Genomic DNA, 19,920 nt, shown 5'->3' with positions numbered 1-19,920 from the left:
ACCTGTGAGGCCCACTCGTCTCTGTTTCCTTAAAACCTTGAATTTGGTGGGTTGGATGGGTTGGACCCAGGGCCAGCCTCCCCCTCCCCTTGGTCCAGGATTTGGTGCTCCTCCCCAAAGCGGTTATGGGAAATCAGATCTGGCTCCCCGAGGGGACCCTGAGCAGGTTACCTCCTGGGGTGGGTGCTTAGAACGCTGCTATCTTACAAGGGCTGGGACCAGGAGCTCCCAGGGCTTCTGCCTCCCTGAGGCCTTCCCGGGGCCAGGGCTCCTGTTGCCATTGGTCCACCTTCCCCCTCAGGCCAGAGGTTCCAGGACATTCCTGGGCCCGGCTCATGACAGAGCTGCGAGTTCCTGCCCAGTGTGTGTCCCTGTGGAAAGCTCCCTTTGTGCCCCTGCGGATGTGTTTCCAGGGGTTGCCCTTGGAAACCAGGAGTCACTTCCTCCTCCGCTTCCCCTGCTGGCCTGAGAAGCGGGGGTGGGGATAGGACAGACAGCGGCGTGGCTGCTGCTTTAGGTGCACTTCCGTTTAGTCCTCGCAGCTGCCTCGTGAGGGAGGCGTTATCATTATCCCCATTTTACAGAGGGAAACTGAGGCTCGGAGGGGCTGTGAGGCTTCCCGAGTCACACTGCCATTATGTGGGCAGCCTCTCCCACCCTGAGCCTCCCGAGCTGTGAATGCCGGCACGGACTGGCCCACGGCGGTCACAGAGGGGGCATTCGAATGGCCTTAGTGGCCACATAGGGGGCGGGGGGATGGCCTTAGATATATACGTACCCCACACCTACAATATATTCAGCCCACTTCAGGGAGAACCTGGGGTGAATGTGTGTTTTTCAAAAGTTCAGGCCCTTGGAGGTTCTTGAACAGCAACAGGAGGTAAAACTCACTGAGGGCTTACTGTGGACCAGGACTGCCTCCCAGGTATCCACTCACCGCGTCCTCATGACGACCACAGTGATGGCGAACCTATGGCACGCGTGTCAGAGGTGACACACAAACTCATTTTTTTAGTTGATTTTTCTTTGTTAAATGGCATTTAAATATATAAAATAAACATCAAAAATATAAATATTTGCTTTACTACCGTTGCAAATATCAAAAAATTTCTATATGTGACACGGCACCAGAGTTAAGTTAGGGTTTTTCAAAATGCTGACACACCGAGCTCAAAAGGTTCGCCATCACTGACCTAGCAGGTGGCTACTGTTACCATGACGCCACTTCCCAGGGGAAGACACTCAGGCACAGAGAGGTCTAGCTGCCCAGGGTCACACAGGAGGAAGGGGCAGAGCTGGGATTTGCACACTGACATTCTGACCCCTGGCGTGCCAAGGGGACAACACGTCACCAACCAATGGATGCTCTCGGCTCCTTTCCTTCGGAGCCGAAGTGCTTGCCTCCGTCCTGGCTTGTACACCTTGTGTCTGGGGTGAGTGAACCGTGTTGAACTGCATTGAATTATGGCCCTTGGAACCACACGTGCTCTTGTCAGGCCTTGGATGGCAGCCCTAAATCTTGTCTTCCTTTGTGATAATAAAACTCAGCACAGGAAATCAGAAATTTCCGGAGTTTCAGGGCTTCTTCCTCTCACCCCACCACCACGTTCCTCAGTTCTCCAAAGCACCTGCCTGGGAGGAGAGAGGCCCGTTTTGTGTCTCTAAACCCCGGGAGGGGGTCCTGCAGAAAACTCCACGCACCGGGTCTTTCCTCTCAGCCCCTCAGCACATCGGGGGAAGCGGGAGAAACTGCAGGTGCTGTGGGCTCATTTCCACGTGAAACGCCACACGCAGTTCCTGTCTGTTCCAGGCCCCTGGAGACACCCAGCACTTTATAGTGGAAATGACCTTGTTCTTGCCTCGGTGTCGGGAGCCATCGGAGTAATTGCACGTTTGGTAGATTGGCTCCTAAGTTAAGGTCAGGGTCTCAAAGGCGCGACCTTGTGAATCGGTCACTGTGGCTCGCTGAAGTGCCAGCTTACAGCCCAATTAGAACAACCGCTGGCTGAGCGTTTTTATTGGTGAATAGCAGCTTCATTGAGATATAATTCACCTACCATAAAGTCATATCTTTAAGGTATACAATTGAGGGGTTTTCACAAGGTTGTGTATTCACGAAGTTGTGCAACCATCACCACAGTCAATTTCAGAACCACAATCATTCCACCTCCAAAAGAAACCCTCTACCCATTAGCAATTATTCCCAATCCCATCTCCTGGCAACCACTAAGCTACTTTCTGTCTCTTTAGATTTGTCAGTTCTGGACATGTCATATAAATGGAATCATCCAACATATGGCCTTTCCTGACTGGCTGCTACTTAGCATGATGTTCGCAAGGTTTATCCGTGTTGTAGCATGTATCAGCGCTTCGTTCCTTGTATGGCTGAATAATATATCTATTCATCAGTTCATGGAAATTTGGGTTCTTTCCACTTTCTTTCTATGAGTGGTTTGTAGAAACAAGCTAATAGAGCAAAGTGGAGAAAGAGGCTCGATATATATATTTTTATTTTTATTTTTTATTTTTTTTATTTTTTAAATATATTTTATTGATTTTTTACAGAGAGGAAGGGAGAGAGATAGAGAGTTAGAAACATCGATGAGAGAGAAACATCGATCAGCTGCCTCCTGCACATCTCCTACTGGGGATGTGCCCGCAACCCAGGTACATGCCCTTGACCGGAATCGAACCTGGGACCTTTCAGTCCGCAGGCCGACGCTCTATCCACTGAGCCAAACCGGTTTCGGCTCGATATATATATTTTTAATCTAAATCAGTGGTTCTCAACCTTCCTAATGCCGTGACCTTTTAATACAGTTCCTCATGTTGTGGTGACCCCCAACCATAAAATTATTTTCGTTGCTACTTCATAACTGTAATTTTGCTACTGTTATGAATCGTCATGTAAATATCTGATATGCAGGATGTATTTTCATTGTTTGGGACCCACAGGTTGAGAACCACTGAAAATGAAAACAATTTTCCTCTGAGTTCCTTGTAGTTAGCAACAGTCTCTGAAGACTAGGATTAAAGGGGACCTTGGACATTTTTAGACCATTTATATTCCAAAGTGGGAAACTGAGGCCCAAAGAGAGGCAGGGGCTAGCCCAAAGGGCAGTCTCAACTAGACAGAACCAGGTACCTAGGGCCACCTGCCCTGGAATCCACTCCATGGCGCCCCCGCAGCCAGGCCAGAGCAGTGCAGGCTGGGAGGTGGGAGGTGAAGGACCCATGACTCCCATGCAGTGGACCTGAGCTGGGTCCTGAAGCCTCCTGACCTGCCAACAACAGGAGCCCACACAAGCTGCCTCAAGCTAAAGAGGAACCTTTTAAAAAATACAGTTATAGGGGCTTGTTACGTCCCAAGAGCAGGGAAGCAGTTGGACTTGCTTGGGGCTGACTCGAGGCCTCAGTGGTGTCGAGCCTCATCCTGGCTCTTCATTTCTCCATCCGTGCCTGTCTCATCTGTTCCTTGGCTACAGACTGACTGCAAATTCATGGTTGGTCCAGATGGCAGACTGGGGCCTCCACTGGCCCCAGACCGATGCATGACGCTTCCCGCCTCCTAACATCTCCCTGGTATTACATCTGAGGTCCAGAGTCCCGAGAGAGAAAATGCCATCAACCCAGACGTCAGGTGTCCACCCCGGACACGCAGCTGTGCTGGCCAGCATGGCTCTGGTGGCCCCTGGGAGAGTGGTTCTGAGGGAAGAGGGGCTGAGCACACACACGCCTCTAGCATTATGAGAAGATGAAGGATGTAGCCAATCTCCGATGCAGGAAAATGGAAGTACAGACGCATAGGTGCCTTACACAGTTGTGGGAAGGGCACTGTAATGTCGGCACCGGCGTGGCACTGTCACCGTGCCAGAACTAGGGGGCAGGGAGCCAGAATGCATCCGAACTGTTGAGTTCAAGAGCTCAGCACCAGAGCTGTGAGCCGGGACCAGGAGGCCACTGCCACAGCTGTGTCTTGACTCCCATAGCAACACGAACTGGACAGTTCTGGGATGCTGGTCAGGCCTCCGGGATTGTCTAGTGCTTGGGCACGGATGCCCTGACTTAACAGGAATGCATCTGAAGCGGCCAAAAGGTAGCCTGGCCCTACCTCAATTCTCCTCTTCAAATCGGGGAGTCTACTATGAATCCTGAACTTCAGCTGCAAGGGATTCTGGGAGATGCCTCTGCAGACACTAGTGAAGGAGGTTGGAATGAGGCTGCTGAAGGCCAGCTCAGCATGTCCACTTCCATGTTGTCGTGCAGCCTGGAGAAAAGCAATAACATTCTGCTCTCAGTTAGGTCTTAACAGATGACTCACCTTCGAGCAAACCTGGTCAGGGACCCATGTGGCTTCCGTCCCACAGTGAGGCAGAGGAGGGTCAGCCCCAGTTTGCAGCTTGGCAGACACATCCTTCATCAAGCATTGCACTCCGTACCTGATGTTCAGTACTTAGGGTATGACACAGCCCTGCTGAATGGCTGGCGTGGTCCCCACTTCAGGAAGGAGGAAGCGGGGGCTCAGGAAGCCACAGACAGGTGAGCAGATGCCACGGGCAGGGCTGGTACCCAGGCCTACCTGACGCCAAAGCGCTGTCCTCTGCCTGGTCGCAATGCCGACGTTGGCAAGAGGGCCCTCTGCTGAGTTGGAACACCCGCTCTGGGATTCAGGGGGTGGCGGGAAGGAAGGGGGAGGGAGGAGGCCAGCTGCTGGGTCTGTGTGGTTTGCAAACCCAGGGACCCAGCAGCTCCACCCTGCCATCCCCAGTTTGCTGAGTGTTTAAGGCAGAGCGCCTGCTAGTGGGGTGGAGGAGCAGCAGGTGTTCTTGCCTCTTGGTGCAGCCACATGGGAAACAGTCTGGCAGTTCCTCAAAGAGTTAAACATAGTCACTGCATGACACAGCAGTCCCCCCCGCCCCCCAGTTATCTATCCAAGAGAAATGAAATGCACACACAAAAACTTATACATCAGTGTTCATAGCAGCCAAAAAGTAGAAACAACCCAGATATTCAGCAAGTGATAAATGGATAAACGAAACAGGGTATATCCATAAAGTGGATGATTCTTCATCCATAAAAGGGAAGCAGGACTGATATATGCTGCAGCGTGGGTGCACTTTGCAGACATATGGTATTTGAAAGAAGCCAGACACAATGGAATGTCCACAATTAGGCAAGTCTATCGACACAGGTAGGTGAGTGGTTGCCAGAGTCTGAGTGAGGAGAGGGGATGGGGCAGGAAACGTAATGGGCACGGGGGTTTTCCTGGAGGGTGATGAAAGTCTTCAGAATTACATAGTGGTGATAATTGCACAGCTTTCTAATTTGCTAAAAACCATGTCTGTTTAAGCAGGTAAATTTGATGATATGTTAATCATATTGTTTTTAAATGGAGTTCATCTAGACTGGTGACTCTCAAAAAGTGGTTCTAAGACAATAGCATCACCAGGACCTGGGATCCTATTAGAAATTGCAAATTCTTGCCCCTGCCCCCCAATTTCACCTGCCAAATCATTAGCTCTGGGGCTCTAACAAGCTCTCCAGGGAGGTTCCGATTTATATTCAGGTTTGAGAACCACTGGTCTGGAGCTATGCTCTCTAGATCACTCCTGCGTCCAGGGTCCGTGCGTATCTACTTGACAACGTCCAGTGACACATACATCCCACACGCCTTAAGTTAACCACGCCCTTCATTGGACTTTCTAGTTAGTTGACTGTCCAAGTTAATTTGTTTGAAGTTTTTCACAAGCAACTGCATCTGTTCATAATTTACCCTTCACAATGATTAGTCATCTGTTGTGCTAAAGTTCATTTTAAAGATTTTTTTACATAATTAAATTGTCATTTTCCACTTCAAAAGAGAAATCTGAAAGCTTAGTGAAAGAACAATGGCAGCCCTTTTCCCTCTTGCTTATGCTTGCGTGTTTCTCAGGGCCCATGATAGGAGCATTTCTCAGATGTCTCTGACATTGCACTTGAAGGAATGGATGGGGGGCAGAAGGGGCTCCTGGTGGTGTTGGGGTGATGTCCCTTGGTATAAACCTTGTTCCATCCCCCCAATAGCCCCAGACCCTGTAATCATTAAAACCATGAATTAGTTCAGACTCTCTTAATGCTAGAGAAACCCGATTCAGGCAGGTGTAAGCCAGAGAGCTCCCAACTTTGTTGTTTTTTTTTTTCAAGATGGGTTTGGCTATTCCAGTTCCCTTGCATTTTCATAATAATACTAGAATCAGCTTATCAATTTCTGCAAAAAAAATCAGCTGGAATTTTAATAGGGGTTACATTGAATCTGAGGAAGAAATTGGGTCGCTGGTTTAAGATCAGTTTGGGAAATATTTCCATCTTAACATTAAGTCTTTCTATCCCTGTACAGTACGTCTTTCCATGTATTTAATCCATCTTGAACTTCCTTCAATGACGTTTGATAATTTTCAGCATAGAAATCATGTACTTCTCTTGTTGCATTGGTTCATAAACATTTTTTTCTTTTTGATGCTATGGTAAATTATCTCCTTAATTTCATTTTTGGGTTGTTCATTGTTATTGTATAGAAGTATACCTGAATTTTGTACATTGATCTTGTATTTTGCAACTTGGCTGAACTTCTTTTTAGTTGTAACTATTTTGTGTGTGTATTACTTGGAATTTTCTTTTATAAGATCATGCCAGCTACAAATAGGGATACTTTTCCTTCTTTCTTTCTAATCTGAATTACTTTTACTTTTTTTTCTTGCCTAGTTTCCTCAGCTAAACCTGCCACACAATGTTGACCTGGTCTTTCAGTCTTTCATCATTAAGTATGATGTTAACTGTGGGTTCATTGTAGATGCCCTTTACCCCAAGTTGAGGAAATTATCTTCTATTTCTAGATCATTGAGTATTTCATGATGAAAAGGCGTTAGATTTTGTCAAATGCCTTTTTTTACCTCAATGGACATGATTGCAGTTTTGTCCTTTATTCTGTTACCCTGGTATATTGGATGGGTTAAATTTCATATGCTGAACCAAGCTTGTATTCCTGTGATAAGTTCTTCTTAGTCCAGGTGTATAGTAATTTTTATATGTTATTTGATTCAGTTTACTAGAATTTTGTTAAGGATTTTTGCATCTGTAATCATAAGGGAGATTGGTCTTGCAGTTTTCTCCTCTGGCTTTGATATCAGTGTAACAGTGGCTTCATAGAGAGCACTTGGAAATGTTCCCTCTCCTTCTATCTTTTGGAAGAATATTTGAAGGATTCATGCTGATTCTCCTTTAAACATTTGGTAGAAATTAACATGAAGCCATCTGGTCCTGGCTTTACTTTAAAGGAAGTTTTTTTTTATTACCATGTCAATCTCTTATTATAAACCTACCCAGCTTTTCTATTTTTTTTAGTCAGTTTGGGTAAGTTTCTGTCTTTGTAGAATTTTGTTTGTTGTACCTACGTTATCTAATTTCTTGGGCACAATTGTTCATCATATTCCTTAATAATTCGTTTTATTTCTGTGAGGTTCATGGTGATGACCCTCTTTCATTCCTGATTTTAGTCATTTGAGTCTTTTCTCTTTTTTTGCTTGGTCATTTTAGCTAAAGGTTTGTCAATTGTGTTGATCTTTTTAAACAACCAACTTCTAGTTTCATTGATTCTTTCATTTTTTAATTTTCTTTTTCACTTATTTCCACTTCAATCTTAATTATTTCCTTCTTTCTGTTTTCTTTGGATTCAGTTGCTCTACCATTTTTGTTTCTTGAGGAAGAAATTGGATCGCTGGTTTAAGATCTTTAATATAGTCATTTGTAGCTATAAAGTTCTAAGTACTACTTTAACTACATCCCAAAGGTTTTGGTATGTGGTGTTTTCATTTTCATTCATCTCAAAGTATTTTCTAATTTCCCTTGTGATTTCTTCTTTGACCCATTGGTTATTAAGGAGTGTGTTATTTAACTTTCACATATTTGTGAATCTTCCAATTTCTCTTCTGTTACTGATTTCTAATCTCTTTCCATTGTGGAATGATTGTAGAACATACTAGGCATGATTTAAATCCTTTTAAACTTATTGATGCTTGTTTTATGATGTAACATCATTTAATCTGGAGAGGGTTCCATGTGAATTTGAGATGAGTGTGTATTCCTGAAAGTATGTATTAATGTTTTCCATCAGATTTGGAAAGTTTTTGAGTTCTTCAAATGTTCTTCCTTCCCCTTATTCTCTCTCGTCTCTGCCTGGCACCCTCATTATGCCTGTGTTGGCATGTTTGATGGTGTGCCATAGGTCTCTGAGACACAGTTCATTTCTTCTTATTCTTTTTCTTTCTGTTCCTGAGACAAGATAATCTCATTGACTTACTTCAAGGCAAATGATATTTTTCTTCTTCCTACTCAAATCTACTGTTGGGCCTCTCTAGTGAATTTTTCATTTTAGTTTTTGTGCTTTTCAATTCCAGAATCTTTTTTTGGCTCTTTTTCATGCTCTTTACTTTTTTATTCTGATATTCTATGGTGATAAATTATTCTCATACTTTCCTTTAGTTTTTTAGGCGTTTAAAAAACTTCTTTGTGCATATTTTTAAATGTCTGATTTAAAGTCTTTGTCTAGTAAATCCAATGTCTTGAATTCCTCAGAGATAGTTCTTAATGACTGCTTTTTTTCCTGTGTATGGACTGTACTTTCTTGTTTCTTTGCATCTCTCCTAAATTGTTGTTCTTATTGTTGTTGGAAACTGGGCATTTAAAATAATATAATTGGACAACTCTAGAAAACATACTCTTCTCCCTTCAAGTCTGCTTATTGTTACTATTTATTGTTGTCTTTCGTATGGTGACTTTTCTCAAATAATGCTGTAAAGCCTGTATTTTTTGTTGCGTGTGGCCACTGCAATGCCTGCTTAACCCAGTGTTTGAATCCAGTGAGTCTCCCAGTCGTCTCTGATGGGTTCTGTGTATTTGAGGGCAGATCTTCAACACTCAAGCAGGCCGTTTACAACCCCACCGCGGCCTTTACTTCTTGCTTGCTCAGAACCTCGACGTTAGGTCGGGGTGAAAGCTCAGAGCATTCTCAAGCTTTTCCTGAGCATTCGAATAATCCTTGGCACAGCCTTACACGAGCTTGTGGTTTTCAGATTCCCAGAAATCCGTAGGAGCTTTGCGAAGCCTCTATAGATACCACATGCCCCAGCTTTTCCTTGTACGTTTTTTGGTTCGCGTATTGTCTGTCCGGTTACCCACCACCTTCAGAAGCGTGATGCTCAGCAATGGCCTCTGATTGTTTCCAACAAATGCCCGAAGGAAAAGGCTGTTCACGTTGGCTGAGCTCCGGTTCAGGTAAAAGGATCTTCCAGGATTGCACCAGGCAGGTCAAGTAACTCCTGTTCTCTGGGAATGGACTCAGAAGGAGCTCCATCCTTCTCCTGCACCCTCCAGTGGGGTGCCAGGCTGCTGTCTTCAAGGCTTCTGCAGAGCTGGTGAGAGGGAATGGAAACAGGGCAAGTTAAAGCTCCACAGAGCTCACTGTTCTTACTGAGATCCAGTCAATATTCTTAAAGAGACACTCCCTGGATTGCTACAAGCCTTTGGTTAGTTTCCAGAATTCTGAAAAGGGTCGATTGTGACCATTTTGGCCGGTGTTCTCACTGCCTCTATGGAGCAGAGCATTTTCCTAGGTCCCCCTCCTCATTTCAGTGGCATCACCCACGTGCTGGTTTTGAGCCTGTGTGTGCACACCGTACCCAGTGGCTTATTAAGCACACTACGCTTGTACTTGCAGTGTATGGAGGCTGCTTTTCCTTGGGTGAATCGTTTGTGGATTCCCTTGGTAGGAGCCAGTGAGGTCATACCCGCCAGCCAGGACACCCACAATTTCGTCTTGCACCTGCCGCAGGCTGAGTATGTGACTTTAGAGCAAAGGATCTGAAATTTCCAGAGTACCTACTGTGTGCCTACTGAGATCCTTCTGAGTCCATTCCCAGCTCTCCCTTTGCTGCGTGTTTTATGTACATGGGAGTGTGTTCTGTACATTGTATCATGTCCTTCCTGCAACAACCAAGAAAGAGATCATGTTCCCATTGAACAGATGAAGACACTACTGAATACAAAGAACTTAGGGCTGTGCCTGGTGCACAGAGCACGTATTCCATGCATTGATTGTTGTGTTGTTGTTACTGCAGCTGTTGTTTTCAGAGGAGGAAGTAGTTGATGAGATTTCTCCAGGCCATTTGAATGCCAATCCAGGTCTGTCTGATCCCAAAGCCCATCCAAATTCCACATCCCCATTCCCGCTATCCTGGGCAAGTCTGTTCCCACTCTGGGTCTCACTTTCCTTACTCTGAGGGATTTGGACTGACTGCAGTTATTCGATCCACAAATACTTCGTGAATTGTGTTGCTGAGATCGCTTTTGGGGTGACCTGATGGAGGTAGGTGATTCTGGGAGATCAGTTGCTCAGAGTGACTTTGGTAGCATTCTCTTGTTTGACTTGAAAAAATAGACGGACGGGTAGACGGACAGGCGTGTAACCCCCAGCATGTGCTTCTCTCTCCTCCCTGCTTGCTCTATCCATCCCCCTGCAGAGGCGAGAGGGGACAAAGCCAAGTGGGTGTTCACCTGGCCGCTCATCTTCCTCCTGGGTGTCACCATCCCCAACTGCAGCAAGCCCCGCTGGGAGAAGTTCTTCATGGTCACCTTCCTCACCGCCACGCTGTGGATCGCCGTCTTCTCCTACCTAATGGTGTGGCTGGTGAGTGGCGGGAGCCGGGTGGACCGGACAGACAGCCCCTGCCCAGCACCTGCTAGAGGTGGGAGAGCGAACTCAGGCACTGCTGTGCCACCTTGGGCAAGCTGCCACCCTCCCTGACCTTGGCTTATTTCTCAGTGAGAAGGGGTAATGGCAGAGGTGCATGCTGCTGAGCTATGCACCAGGGATGCCCAGACAGATACAGTGTGGCACCTGCATGCAATGCAGGCACGGGGGGATGGAGATGAGCCTTCGCACCTGGCAGGATGGGCAGATAACATGGCGGGGGTGGCGTGGAAGTCAAGGACTGGGCCTGATCCCTTGAAGATGTCACTGTGAAGAGCTCTAGAGGGCTCATCGCTAGGCCCCCATCCTTTCCGAGGTCCCGGGGGAATGTGAGGGAGATGAGTCAGTGGGAGATGAATACAGGCAGCCCTTCTATGCCCCTTGCCAAGGGATGTTCCTGTCCCCCTCCTGTGTTCAGGCACATGTGTAAACTGTATGTAAACTTTTTTAGTCCTCATAACAACCATTTTTATTACGCCCATTTTACAGATGAGGAAACTGAGGCGTAGAGATTGAGTAATTTGCCCAGTTAGTTACACAATTAGCATCTAGTACACAATTAGTTACATCACTAGTGAGTTCTAGGTTGGGATTAAAGCCCTGGTCTATTGTTCTCCTGAGTTTATGATATCAACCCACTATCCTGAACTGCCTCTCAGTTTATTGCTGGAATTTTCAGTGCCATTTGGGCTGAAGTTTTGCAGGTGGAGAGGCCCTGGCATAGCTCCTGGGCAGCTCCCCCGGCCACGCATCACAGCTCTCAGTACAAACCTTCATTGGCTGGGCTGGGCCAAGAAGGACCCCTGTAGGATCCTTCCTTTCTTTTCCCTCCTCCATCTCTTCTTCCTCCTTCTCCTCCTTTACCCCTCCCCTTCCTCCTCCTGTGTGCATGTGTGTGTGCATGTGTGTGTATGCACGCACGCACCTGTGTGCATGTGTGCTAATGTTATGTGTTTGTGCTCATGTGTGCGCCTGTGTGTGTGTCAGCCCATCTTTACATTTGATTTTTTTCAATCCAGTGATAACTCTTACTAAAATGCATTCCCCAGACAACATTGCAGTAAAAAAAAAACAAACAACAACAAAAAAGCATTTCATGATATTTGAGTGGGTATGAGAATTAGGGAAGATGAAATTAACAAATGTGTGAAATTTTCTCTTCTCCAATTACTGAAAATAACAATATTATTAAATCAGTTCTGCTAATTAACAGTGAGTTTGGACACTTAGTAACTCTACCATCCCCATTTTTTTAAAAATTAAATCTTTATTGTTGAAAGTATTACATATGTCCCCCTTCCTCCTCCATTGGCCCCTTCTAGCCTGAACACTCATAAGATGTTTTTGAAACAAAACCCTGTTCCGGGTTTTTTCATTGGCCACAGCAGGACTGTGTTCAAGTGAAAAGCACTCAGGATAAGCAGCGCCCCCCCTTCTGCAGGTGACTATTATCGGGTACACGTTTGGGATCCCCGACGTCATCATGGGCATCACTTTCCTGGCGGCGGGCACGAGCGTTCCAGACTGCATGGCCAGCTTAATCGTGGCGAGACAAGGTACCCATCGCGTCTCGGCCCCCGCGCCATCGGCATCACCATGCGGCCCCTCACCCCCGCCCCCGAGACAGTTCACAGCTCTTGGGACGTGCAGTTCAGCTCAGCCGTGGAGGAAACTGTGGCGTCTGGAAAGCACGAGTCGGGCTCCACCCGAGGGGAGAATGCTCCCGGGATGAACTCCAGGCCTCGAGGCACATCTGTGTGCGTGCAGTTCTGTGAAAGTGAACTTGGTCTCAAATCCCTAATGTGAGCTTGCACAGGGCTGAAGCCCAGACTTCTTCTTTTTTTAAAAAAATTTTTTTAAATTGATTTCAGCAAGAGGAAGGGAGAGGGAGAGATAGAAACATCAATGATGAGGGAGAATCATTGATCGGCTGCCTCCTGCACGCCCCCTACTGGGGATTGAGCCCCCAACCCGGGCATGTGCCGTGACTAGGAATCAAACCGTGACCTCCTGGTTCATAGGTCGATGCTCAACCACTGAGCCACGCCTGCTGGGGTAAAAGCCCAGACTTCTTCTAGCAAACGAGGTAGTAACGAGGAATGTTCTGGTCCCAGGAAGGCAGGGTGGGGGTGTCCTATACCACTAGCTGTTTTCCTCTGCTTCTTCGAAGTTCTAGAACTTGTACAGTGTTTTGGCTCGTTTGGTCCTTTTTCTTGGGGCTTACCCAGCGGCGTGGGTTGAGCCAGGTGAGCAGGACCTGCGTGCTCTTTGCGGGCAGGACCAAAGAGCCAGCCTTTGTTTACCGCTGTTTTCCAGCTCGGACCCCCACAGGTCTCCCTCCGTGGATGAAAGTTTGCAAGTATGGGGGGCGGGAGTGTGAATATGGAGTGAAATCTCAGAGCAGACAGGGGAGGAGAGAGGCGCCCAGCCGGGAGGTTGGCCCTGGAGAGAGGGCAAGTGGGTCCTGCGTTCCTCACCTTTGGAAGCGAGCGCTGCCAGGGATTCTCCAAGGGCAGCCTGTGCAGTGCGGGCAGCCGGCCAAGCCTGAGAGGCCTCGTCCTCTCCTCCCACCCTCGTTACACCTCCCACCTGGCCGGCTGGTGCCTGCCCCCTCGCTGGGGGCTACGAGGGAGCGTCTGTCCCAGGCCCCTGTCTTTGGCTTGTAGATGACCATCTTCAGGTCCCCGTGACGTTCTCCCTGCGCTGTCTGTGTCCACTTTTTCTAAGGAACCAGTCATATTGGATTAGGGCCCACCCTCGTGGCCTCACTTTGGTTATCCCTGCAAAGACCCTGTCTATAAACCATACCCATTCTGAGGCCCTAGGGGTGAGGACTCCAACATATGAACCTTGGGGGTCACCATTCAGCCCATCCCAGGCCCCTGTGGGCTTCCGGAGGGAGTGGGCCTTGGATCTCAGAAAAAGGGTTTAGAAACGTGGGGTCTGTGAAGAAGGCATTCCTGTTAGGGGACGGCTCTGATAGAGCAGTTCAGGGGAAGAACAGGGATTTCCCGTGACCTGCTCCTGGCGAATGACACGTGGCCATTGCCCCCTGCAGGCCTTGGCGACATGGCGGTCTCTAACACCATAGGGAGCAACGTGTTCGACATCCTCGTGGGACTCGGCATACCGTGGGGTCTGCAGACCATGGTTATCAATTACGGATCCACAGTAAGTTCCTCGCGCCTCCTTAGCAAGCGAGCCAGACGCCAGGCACGTGCGTGTCACGGGAATGATGGTGCCGTGGGCCTTTCCCAGCCGGGGGCTCTGGGAGCCACACTGCCCCCTTCTCCTTGGCACCCCAGCGCCCACTTTCCACGAAGGCTTCCAGAGCAGCCTGAGGGGTGCCTGCAGGGGAAGCCCCGGTGAGCCCAGCCCTCCTCGGTGCTTCCGCCCCATATCTCAGCCCCTGCCGGGCCTGTCCCCTCCTGGTCCTTTCCTCAGAGAAGCAGAGTCCAGACTTGAACCCACAGTTAGCTGGTGGTCCACGGCCACCTGCTCACCTGGAACAGGCTTTCCAGGTGGGGGAGGGAGGGAGCGGGGCTTGCAGATGGACAGGCCCTGAGCAGCCCGGGGAATCAGGCCTGTGTTTGTTTCTCTGCAGGTGAAGATCAACAGTCGGGGCCTGGTCTACTCCGTGGTGTTGTTGCTGGGCTCCGTGGCGCTCACCGTGAGTTTTTACATTAAAAAAAAACAAAAAATAAGCCTCGTGCTTAATTGCATCGGATCTACCTGGTCACTATGTGTCTCTGAAACCCCTCTTTCTTCCCCCCTGGCAGTGAGGGGCAAAGCTGAGGAAACAGAGAAATTCAGATACCCCAGACACAATCCGTGCCGATAATGTTGGAAACTGCCCTGGTTGGTGTGCTCAGTGGTTAGAGTGTCGGCCCGTGCACGGGGCGTGATCCCTGGTCAAGGGCACGTACCTGGGTTGCAGATTCCATCCCCGGCCCCACTCAGGGCTTGTGCAGGAGGCAACCAGTCGAGGTGTCTCTCTCACATCGATGTTTCTCTCGCTCTCCCTCCTTTGCTCTCTTCCCCTCTCTAAAAAGTCAAAAGAAAAAAAATATCCTCCGATGAGAATTGACAAAACAGAAATGAGAAGAATGTTGGCACCCACCACTGCACTCTTCCCTGGACAGCTAAGAAGTCACCAGAGGAAAAGAAGTCGGTCTCCTCTCCCTAGGAGAGACGTCCTCCCCAGCTCGTCCGAGCTGGCAGATGGGGGCATGTGGCCAGGCCTGGGGACTGGCACGCAGTAAAACTCGGGTTTCTATACTCCACGTGCCCAGGACTGTGCTCAGCTCTTTACTTCTGCTGATTTGTCCGTCCTTACAAACACCGGGTGAAGAGAGCAAGGCTCAGGGGCAAGTGACTTGCCCAAGGTCACGCGGTTAGGAAGTGGCAAAGCTGGGTTGGAGCCCGGCGTGGTCCGTGTCTGTAGGGCCCGTGACATTGCTCTGATGCGGTGACTGTGATCCCACCGCGAGGAGCCTCAGTTCAGGGGTCAGAGCGAAGGTAGTAAAGGGAGGTGTGGAGAGTCTGGGAAGAATTTAGAATGAGGGTGTGTTCCAAACGGCCCCTCAAACACACACACACACACACACACACACACACACACGTAGGAGAAGGCGGTCCAAGCTGAAGTTTGCCAGACTGTAGGCCAACAGCAGCCTTGGAAGTTTCGCTGAAGAGGGCCGAGGCTACCAAGTTCTGAAGCAAAGGGAGGACCTGGCAGAAGACCCTAGCTGATGCTAGAGAAGGTCTGGGTGGGGAGGGCCTGTTCCCTGCGGGAAGCTGGCGTGTGTCCCCCCAGGGCTGGGCCAGGGTCTTGCCTGGCCATGCACAAGTCTGAAGCCTGCAGGGCTTGCGCTGATCAAAGCAAGGCTATGCCGGGCAGCACCCCTGTGCTCCAGCCCACGCTGTGGGGGAAGTTGTGGGGTTCTGGTTTGTGTGTCGTTTCCCAGTACAAAGGCCATTTGTATGTATCTCTCTGCCCCGAGCCCAACCCTCGCCCTCTCTCCCACCAGGTCCTAGGCATCCATCTCAACAAATGGAGACTGGACTGGAAGCTGGGCGTCTACGTGCTGGTCCTCTACGCCATCTTCCTGTGCTTCTCCATCATGATCGAGTTTAACGTCTTCACCTTCGTCAACCTGCCGATGTGCCGAGAAGACGACTAAAGCTGAGCTCTGCCCGCTGGGAGCTGTTCTGGACACCGGCCTAGCGTCCTCCCCTCGCTCCCTCCCCCCACGAGTCCCCTGCGCTGGCAGCCACCGGCTGTCTTTTCTTACACTGGAAGGAAGAGCCATCATGGTCTTTGGCCACGGGCCCGGCTGCTGGGCCTCCTCCTCTTCCTGGGGGTCAGTCCTGCCCTCCAGAAGGCGAGATGCAGAGGCCGCTCTCTGAGCATCTTCGCAGCCCTGAGCTGCAGTCACAGGATGTGGCGCGTGTCCCGTCTCTCGCGGACACGTCGGTCAGAAGGACTTCTGGGTGCAGTTTGTCTTTCTGTTTCGCGGCATCCTGAGAAATGAGGTGGTCGGTGACGGTGAAGTCTCCTGGGGCAAGTGCAAAATGGGAATGTTGTCCTCAAGTGTCTCCTCTGGGCCAGAGGGGGGCGTTCCTTAGGCAGCTTTTGCTGCAAAGAGAGGAAGAGCCACCGACTTCTGCTGGAGCAGGGGCCTCCCCCTGCCGGGGGTGCGGGGCTGTGATGGCAGACACCCCACCCCTTTTTCTAGACCAATTGGAAGAATGGAAACCGTTTTTTGAGGTTTGTTTATTGTTGTTTTTACAGCAGAAGCAAGAAAACAAGAATGCAATATTCTTCTCCTTGTATTGATGCATTCAGAGAATGAGCAATGAAATATTAAACATGAGATGTCCTACAGACTATCATACTTGAAAAATGTCATTCCATACAAAATGGGGACCAAAAAGGTAACACTCACGGAAAACGGGTCCTGCGTGCGTGGTGTTGCTTGGACGCTGACACGCTTGGTTTGGCACTTGGGAAGGAGGGAGAGACTAATATCGAAACGGGTGCTGATTTCAGACACGGTGGAGCTCGTAGTTCACAGCCATACATTCCAGACCTTCCGTGGGACGCGACGCGCTGTCACTTCGGGTTTGTCATTTCTTTGTTAATGCCCGACTCTCAAAACCATCCTGTGGAAAGACCCAATTGTTTGTACGCCCAGCAAATCTCATAGCCCACTGAGCTGGAAGGAGTGTGCCAGCGCTCGGCTCACAACCAGAAGAGAGAGTTCCCGGAACCGGGACTGGGAGTGTTTGGAGCTAAGTTTCTTGAACCTTACAGTTTGCTACCCGTGAACGGCCAAGGGCGGGAGGCTGATTCAAAGATAGAAAAATATTAATTTCCGATCGCTTCCGAGCTCTCAAATATATATTAAAAAGGTTTATGAACACAAACCATTTGTGGTTTCTATAATGAAGGCACAATTCACTTTGTATAGAGGTATTTTTGTTTTTGTAATGTTTCTATCGCAGATGTCTGTCCGATTCGATGCACTTTCAACATTAAGCTATTTTGCACGGAAGACGTGAGTGGGAATCACCCGTGGTGGTGAGAGGAAGGGACGTGTTTAGTGATGATTCACATTGGTGATGGGGTGACATCCGGTAGCTGATTCCTTCCAGAGACAGCAGTTGTGACCCGAGGTGGGGCTTGGGGCTGTGCTCTTTAAGGCCTCTCGAATTTCAGCTGGAGGAAGTGTTCAAGCCTGTGTCCTTTAAGTGAGCATGAGCCTACCCTGGGCCTGAACTCCGCCTCCAGGCTTCCCACCTGGATTTATAGCAGTGTTAGCAGCTACCCCACACGAAGGCTTCTCTTTTTGCTGTTTTACCTAGATATGGGGTTCCGTGGTCTTCAAGTTGAGGATAAAGGTGATTTTCCTAAGAAATTAGCTAAGTGGGAGGCTGGGGAGGCAATAGGTCATCATTATTAACTTAAGGTGCAAGGGGTGTCAGGGCCCCAGGGACACTCTGTCCTCTTAGCATAGCTGGCCTGGTCCCTCCGTCTTTACAGACTCACTGGGTTTCAAAGCACATCTGTCTCTATCTTTAGTCTCAACCCCCTTCCCTTCTCCTCTCTCCCCATGACATAAGTAGGGATTATTCTCCCTTTTAACAGAAAAATTAGTCTTGGAGAAGTGACTCTAGGTCAATGGCCAGTAAGTAGCAGAGCAGGGACTGAACTCCAGATTGTCACCCACTGTGGCTCAGCCAGTCCAGTGGGTGGCCATCCGTGGGGGTGGGGGGCAGGCTGTGCAGGTGTGAGTATGTTTTTGCCCTGGTGGTTGGTTTTTATCATTTGAGTTAAAACTCCATCAGATATTTACTTGATTCCTGGGTGCCCCAGCTCATATCCTAGTATCTACCCCTATCCAACGTCCCTACATTTTTCCTGATAAAGGAAAACAGTTTCGGCTGCAAGGCGCGGGCCACATGGCTCCAGAATGATATCCCTGCTGGTGTCACTGGTCTGAATGCGTGTTTCATTTTCAGAAAACACATCCTAAGGACCGGCCTTTAGCTCAGCAGAATCCTCTGAGATTATGAAGTACACTGCAGTTACCGTTTGAGACTAAAAATAATGTGTTTAATATGCAGAGCACTCCTGGTTAATTCTCTTTTGACTTGAATGTGCCAATGTCACTTCCTTAAAGGGTTGGTGCACTTATTGTGCTTAGGAAGCTATATATCCACTGTAGGTAAAAATGTCTCATTTTAAAAATATTTTCCCATCACACATTTAAAGGATTGCTTGAGTAATTAGGTCTTCATTTTAAAATAATGCTTTTATCACCATGCAGGAATACTCCCTTTTCTTCCCAAAGCTAATTAGCATGGGGTAATTACACTGCTAAAAAAATAGGCAATTAAAAAGAATTAATTTAGCTCTTGTAATTGTGGGGGGCGGGGGGGCGGGCAGAAAAGAAAAACAAACGATTGCACTCCGATAGGAAATGTCTGTAGAAGCAGGAGCAGGCGTTCCTCCTGATGTCTGGTTTGGAATTCGCCCTCACCAGCCCGAGCGAGGTCCAGGCGGAAGGTGTGTGGTATCTTGGGAACCTGGCCCTGAAGGAAAGTTCTGGGTCAGCTCCAGTGAGAGACTAATGGGTAAGGGCGTTGGGCGGGGGTCAGGAGGCAGACTCCTCCCACCCTTCCCGTAAGCCGCCATCACCTGGCCTCTGTGCTTCCTGTCCGTGTGTCCGTCTGTCCGTCCATCGTGAGCACAGACCTGAGTTTCCACCTGCTCCTCCCACCACCTGTGAGGGCAGTTTCTCGCTCTGCCCGTCAATCCCCTGCCTTTACAGACCCGAGCAGCTAAACCGGCCCGCTGTGCACATCACTCTAGAGCAGCCGTGTAGACGCCGACCAGAGACCCCTCCTGGGCTGCCGGGCTCCGGGGCCTCTTCCCCTGGATGAGGATTTGAAAGCCTTGTAGCATCTGCAGTAGCCCAGCACTTGGGGACACCGGAGTCACACCCAGGGGAGGAATGGGTCCTTCTTTCATCCGGGTTGTTCTCTTCCCTGAGTCCTAGGGCCCCTCCCTGTCCTGAGGGTGGGGTGCACACAGGTGAGATGGACCGGGAGAGGGTGAGTTCCCTCCCTCCTGCCTCAGGTATGAAATGGACCAGCGGGTTACGGTGCTGGGCAGTGCGGGGTCTGCTGCCCCGTTTGGGGACTTTACCCCGGGAGTTGGGGGCGGGTAGCAGAGCCCTGCAGCTGGTGCTGGTGCCCCTCAGTGGGTGGTGCCCTCCCAGCCCCGATCCTGAGGGCACTTAGGGTCTCTCCCCTCCCACCCACCTTTTGTTCCCTCTCGCCATGACCCTCCCCGGCTGGAGGGGGCGGCCGGGCTGTGTACTAGTATGTGACGGGCTCCAGCAATTGCCTGTTACTTGAAGACACCAAGAACTTGCCTGTTGGGGTGAAAATCGTCAGGGGATTGTTCCCATGTGCCGTGATGTAAATATCCCCAGTCCCTCTAGTGCAAGCATGTCAAACTCAAAGGCTAACACGGACCAAATAAACAAGGGTTAAGTGTATGTGGCCACAAGAAAACAAAAGCTTCAATTTTCATAGCAATGTAGGTTTATTTTGATAAAGACATGCTG

The 19,920-nt window shown here is 49.2% G+C and overlaps 1 protein-coding gene across 2 annotated transcripts in view; it reads left to right on the top strand.

Annotated features, from left to right (window-relative positions):
- The window catches only part of LOC139009373 (sodium/potassium/calcium exchanger 4), a 119,948-nt gene extending 101,378 nt beyond the window's left edge, over positions 1 to 18,570 (top strand). For both annotated transcript variants that reach the window (XM_070413645.1, XM_070413656.1), the window contains exons 13-17: positions 10,554 to 10,720; positions 12,225 to 12,339; positions 13,842 to 13,954; positions 14,388 to 14,453; positions 15,814 to 18,570. In XM_070413645.1, coding sequence (XP_070269746.1) covers positions 10,554 to 10,720; positions 12,225 to 12,339; positions 13,842 to 13,954; positions 14,388 to 14,453; positions 15,814 to 15,966 — 614 coding nt within the window. In that variant the 3' untranslated portion in view covers positions 15,967 to 18,570. The remainder of the gene's footprint in view (positions 1 to 10,553; positions 10,721 to 12,224; positions 12,340 to 13,841; positions 13,955 to 14,387; positions 14,454 to 15,813) is intronic.
- Positions 18,571 to 19,920: the final 1,350 nt, after the last annotated feature.

This window comes from Myotis yumanensis, unplaced genomic scaffold (genome assembly GCF_028538775.1).
Source record: "Myotis yumanensis isolate MYYU_CA2020_CCGP unplaced genomic scaffold, mMyoYum1.0.hap1 SCAF_1, whole genome shotgun sequence".
In the NCBI taxonomy this organism is placed as follows: domain Eukaryota; kingdom Metazoa; phylum Chordata; class Mammalia; order Chiroptera; family Vespertilionidae; genus Myotis; species Myotis yumanensis.
This window is presented reverse-complemented; position numbering and strand designations above follow the sequence as displayed.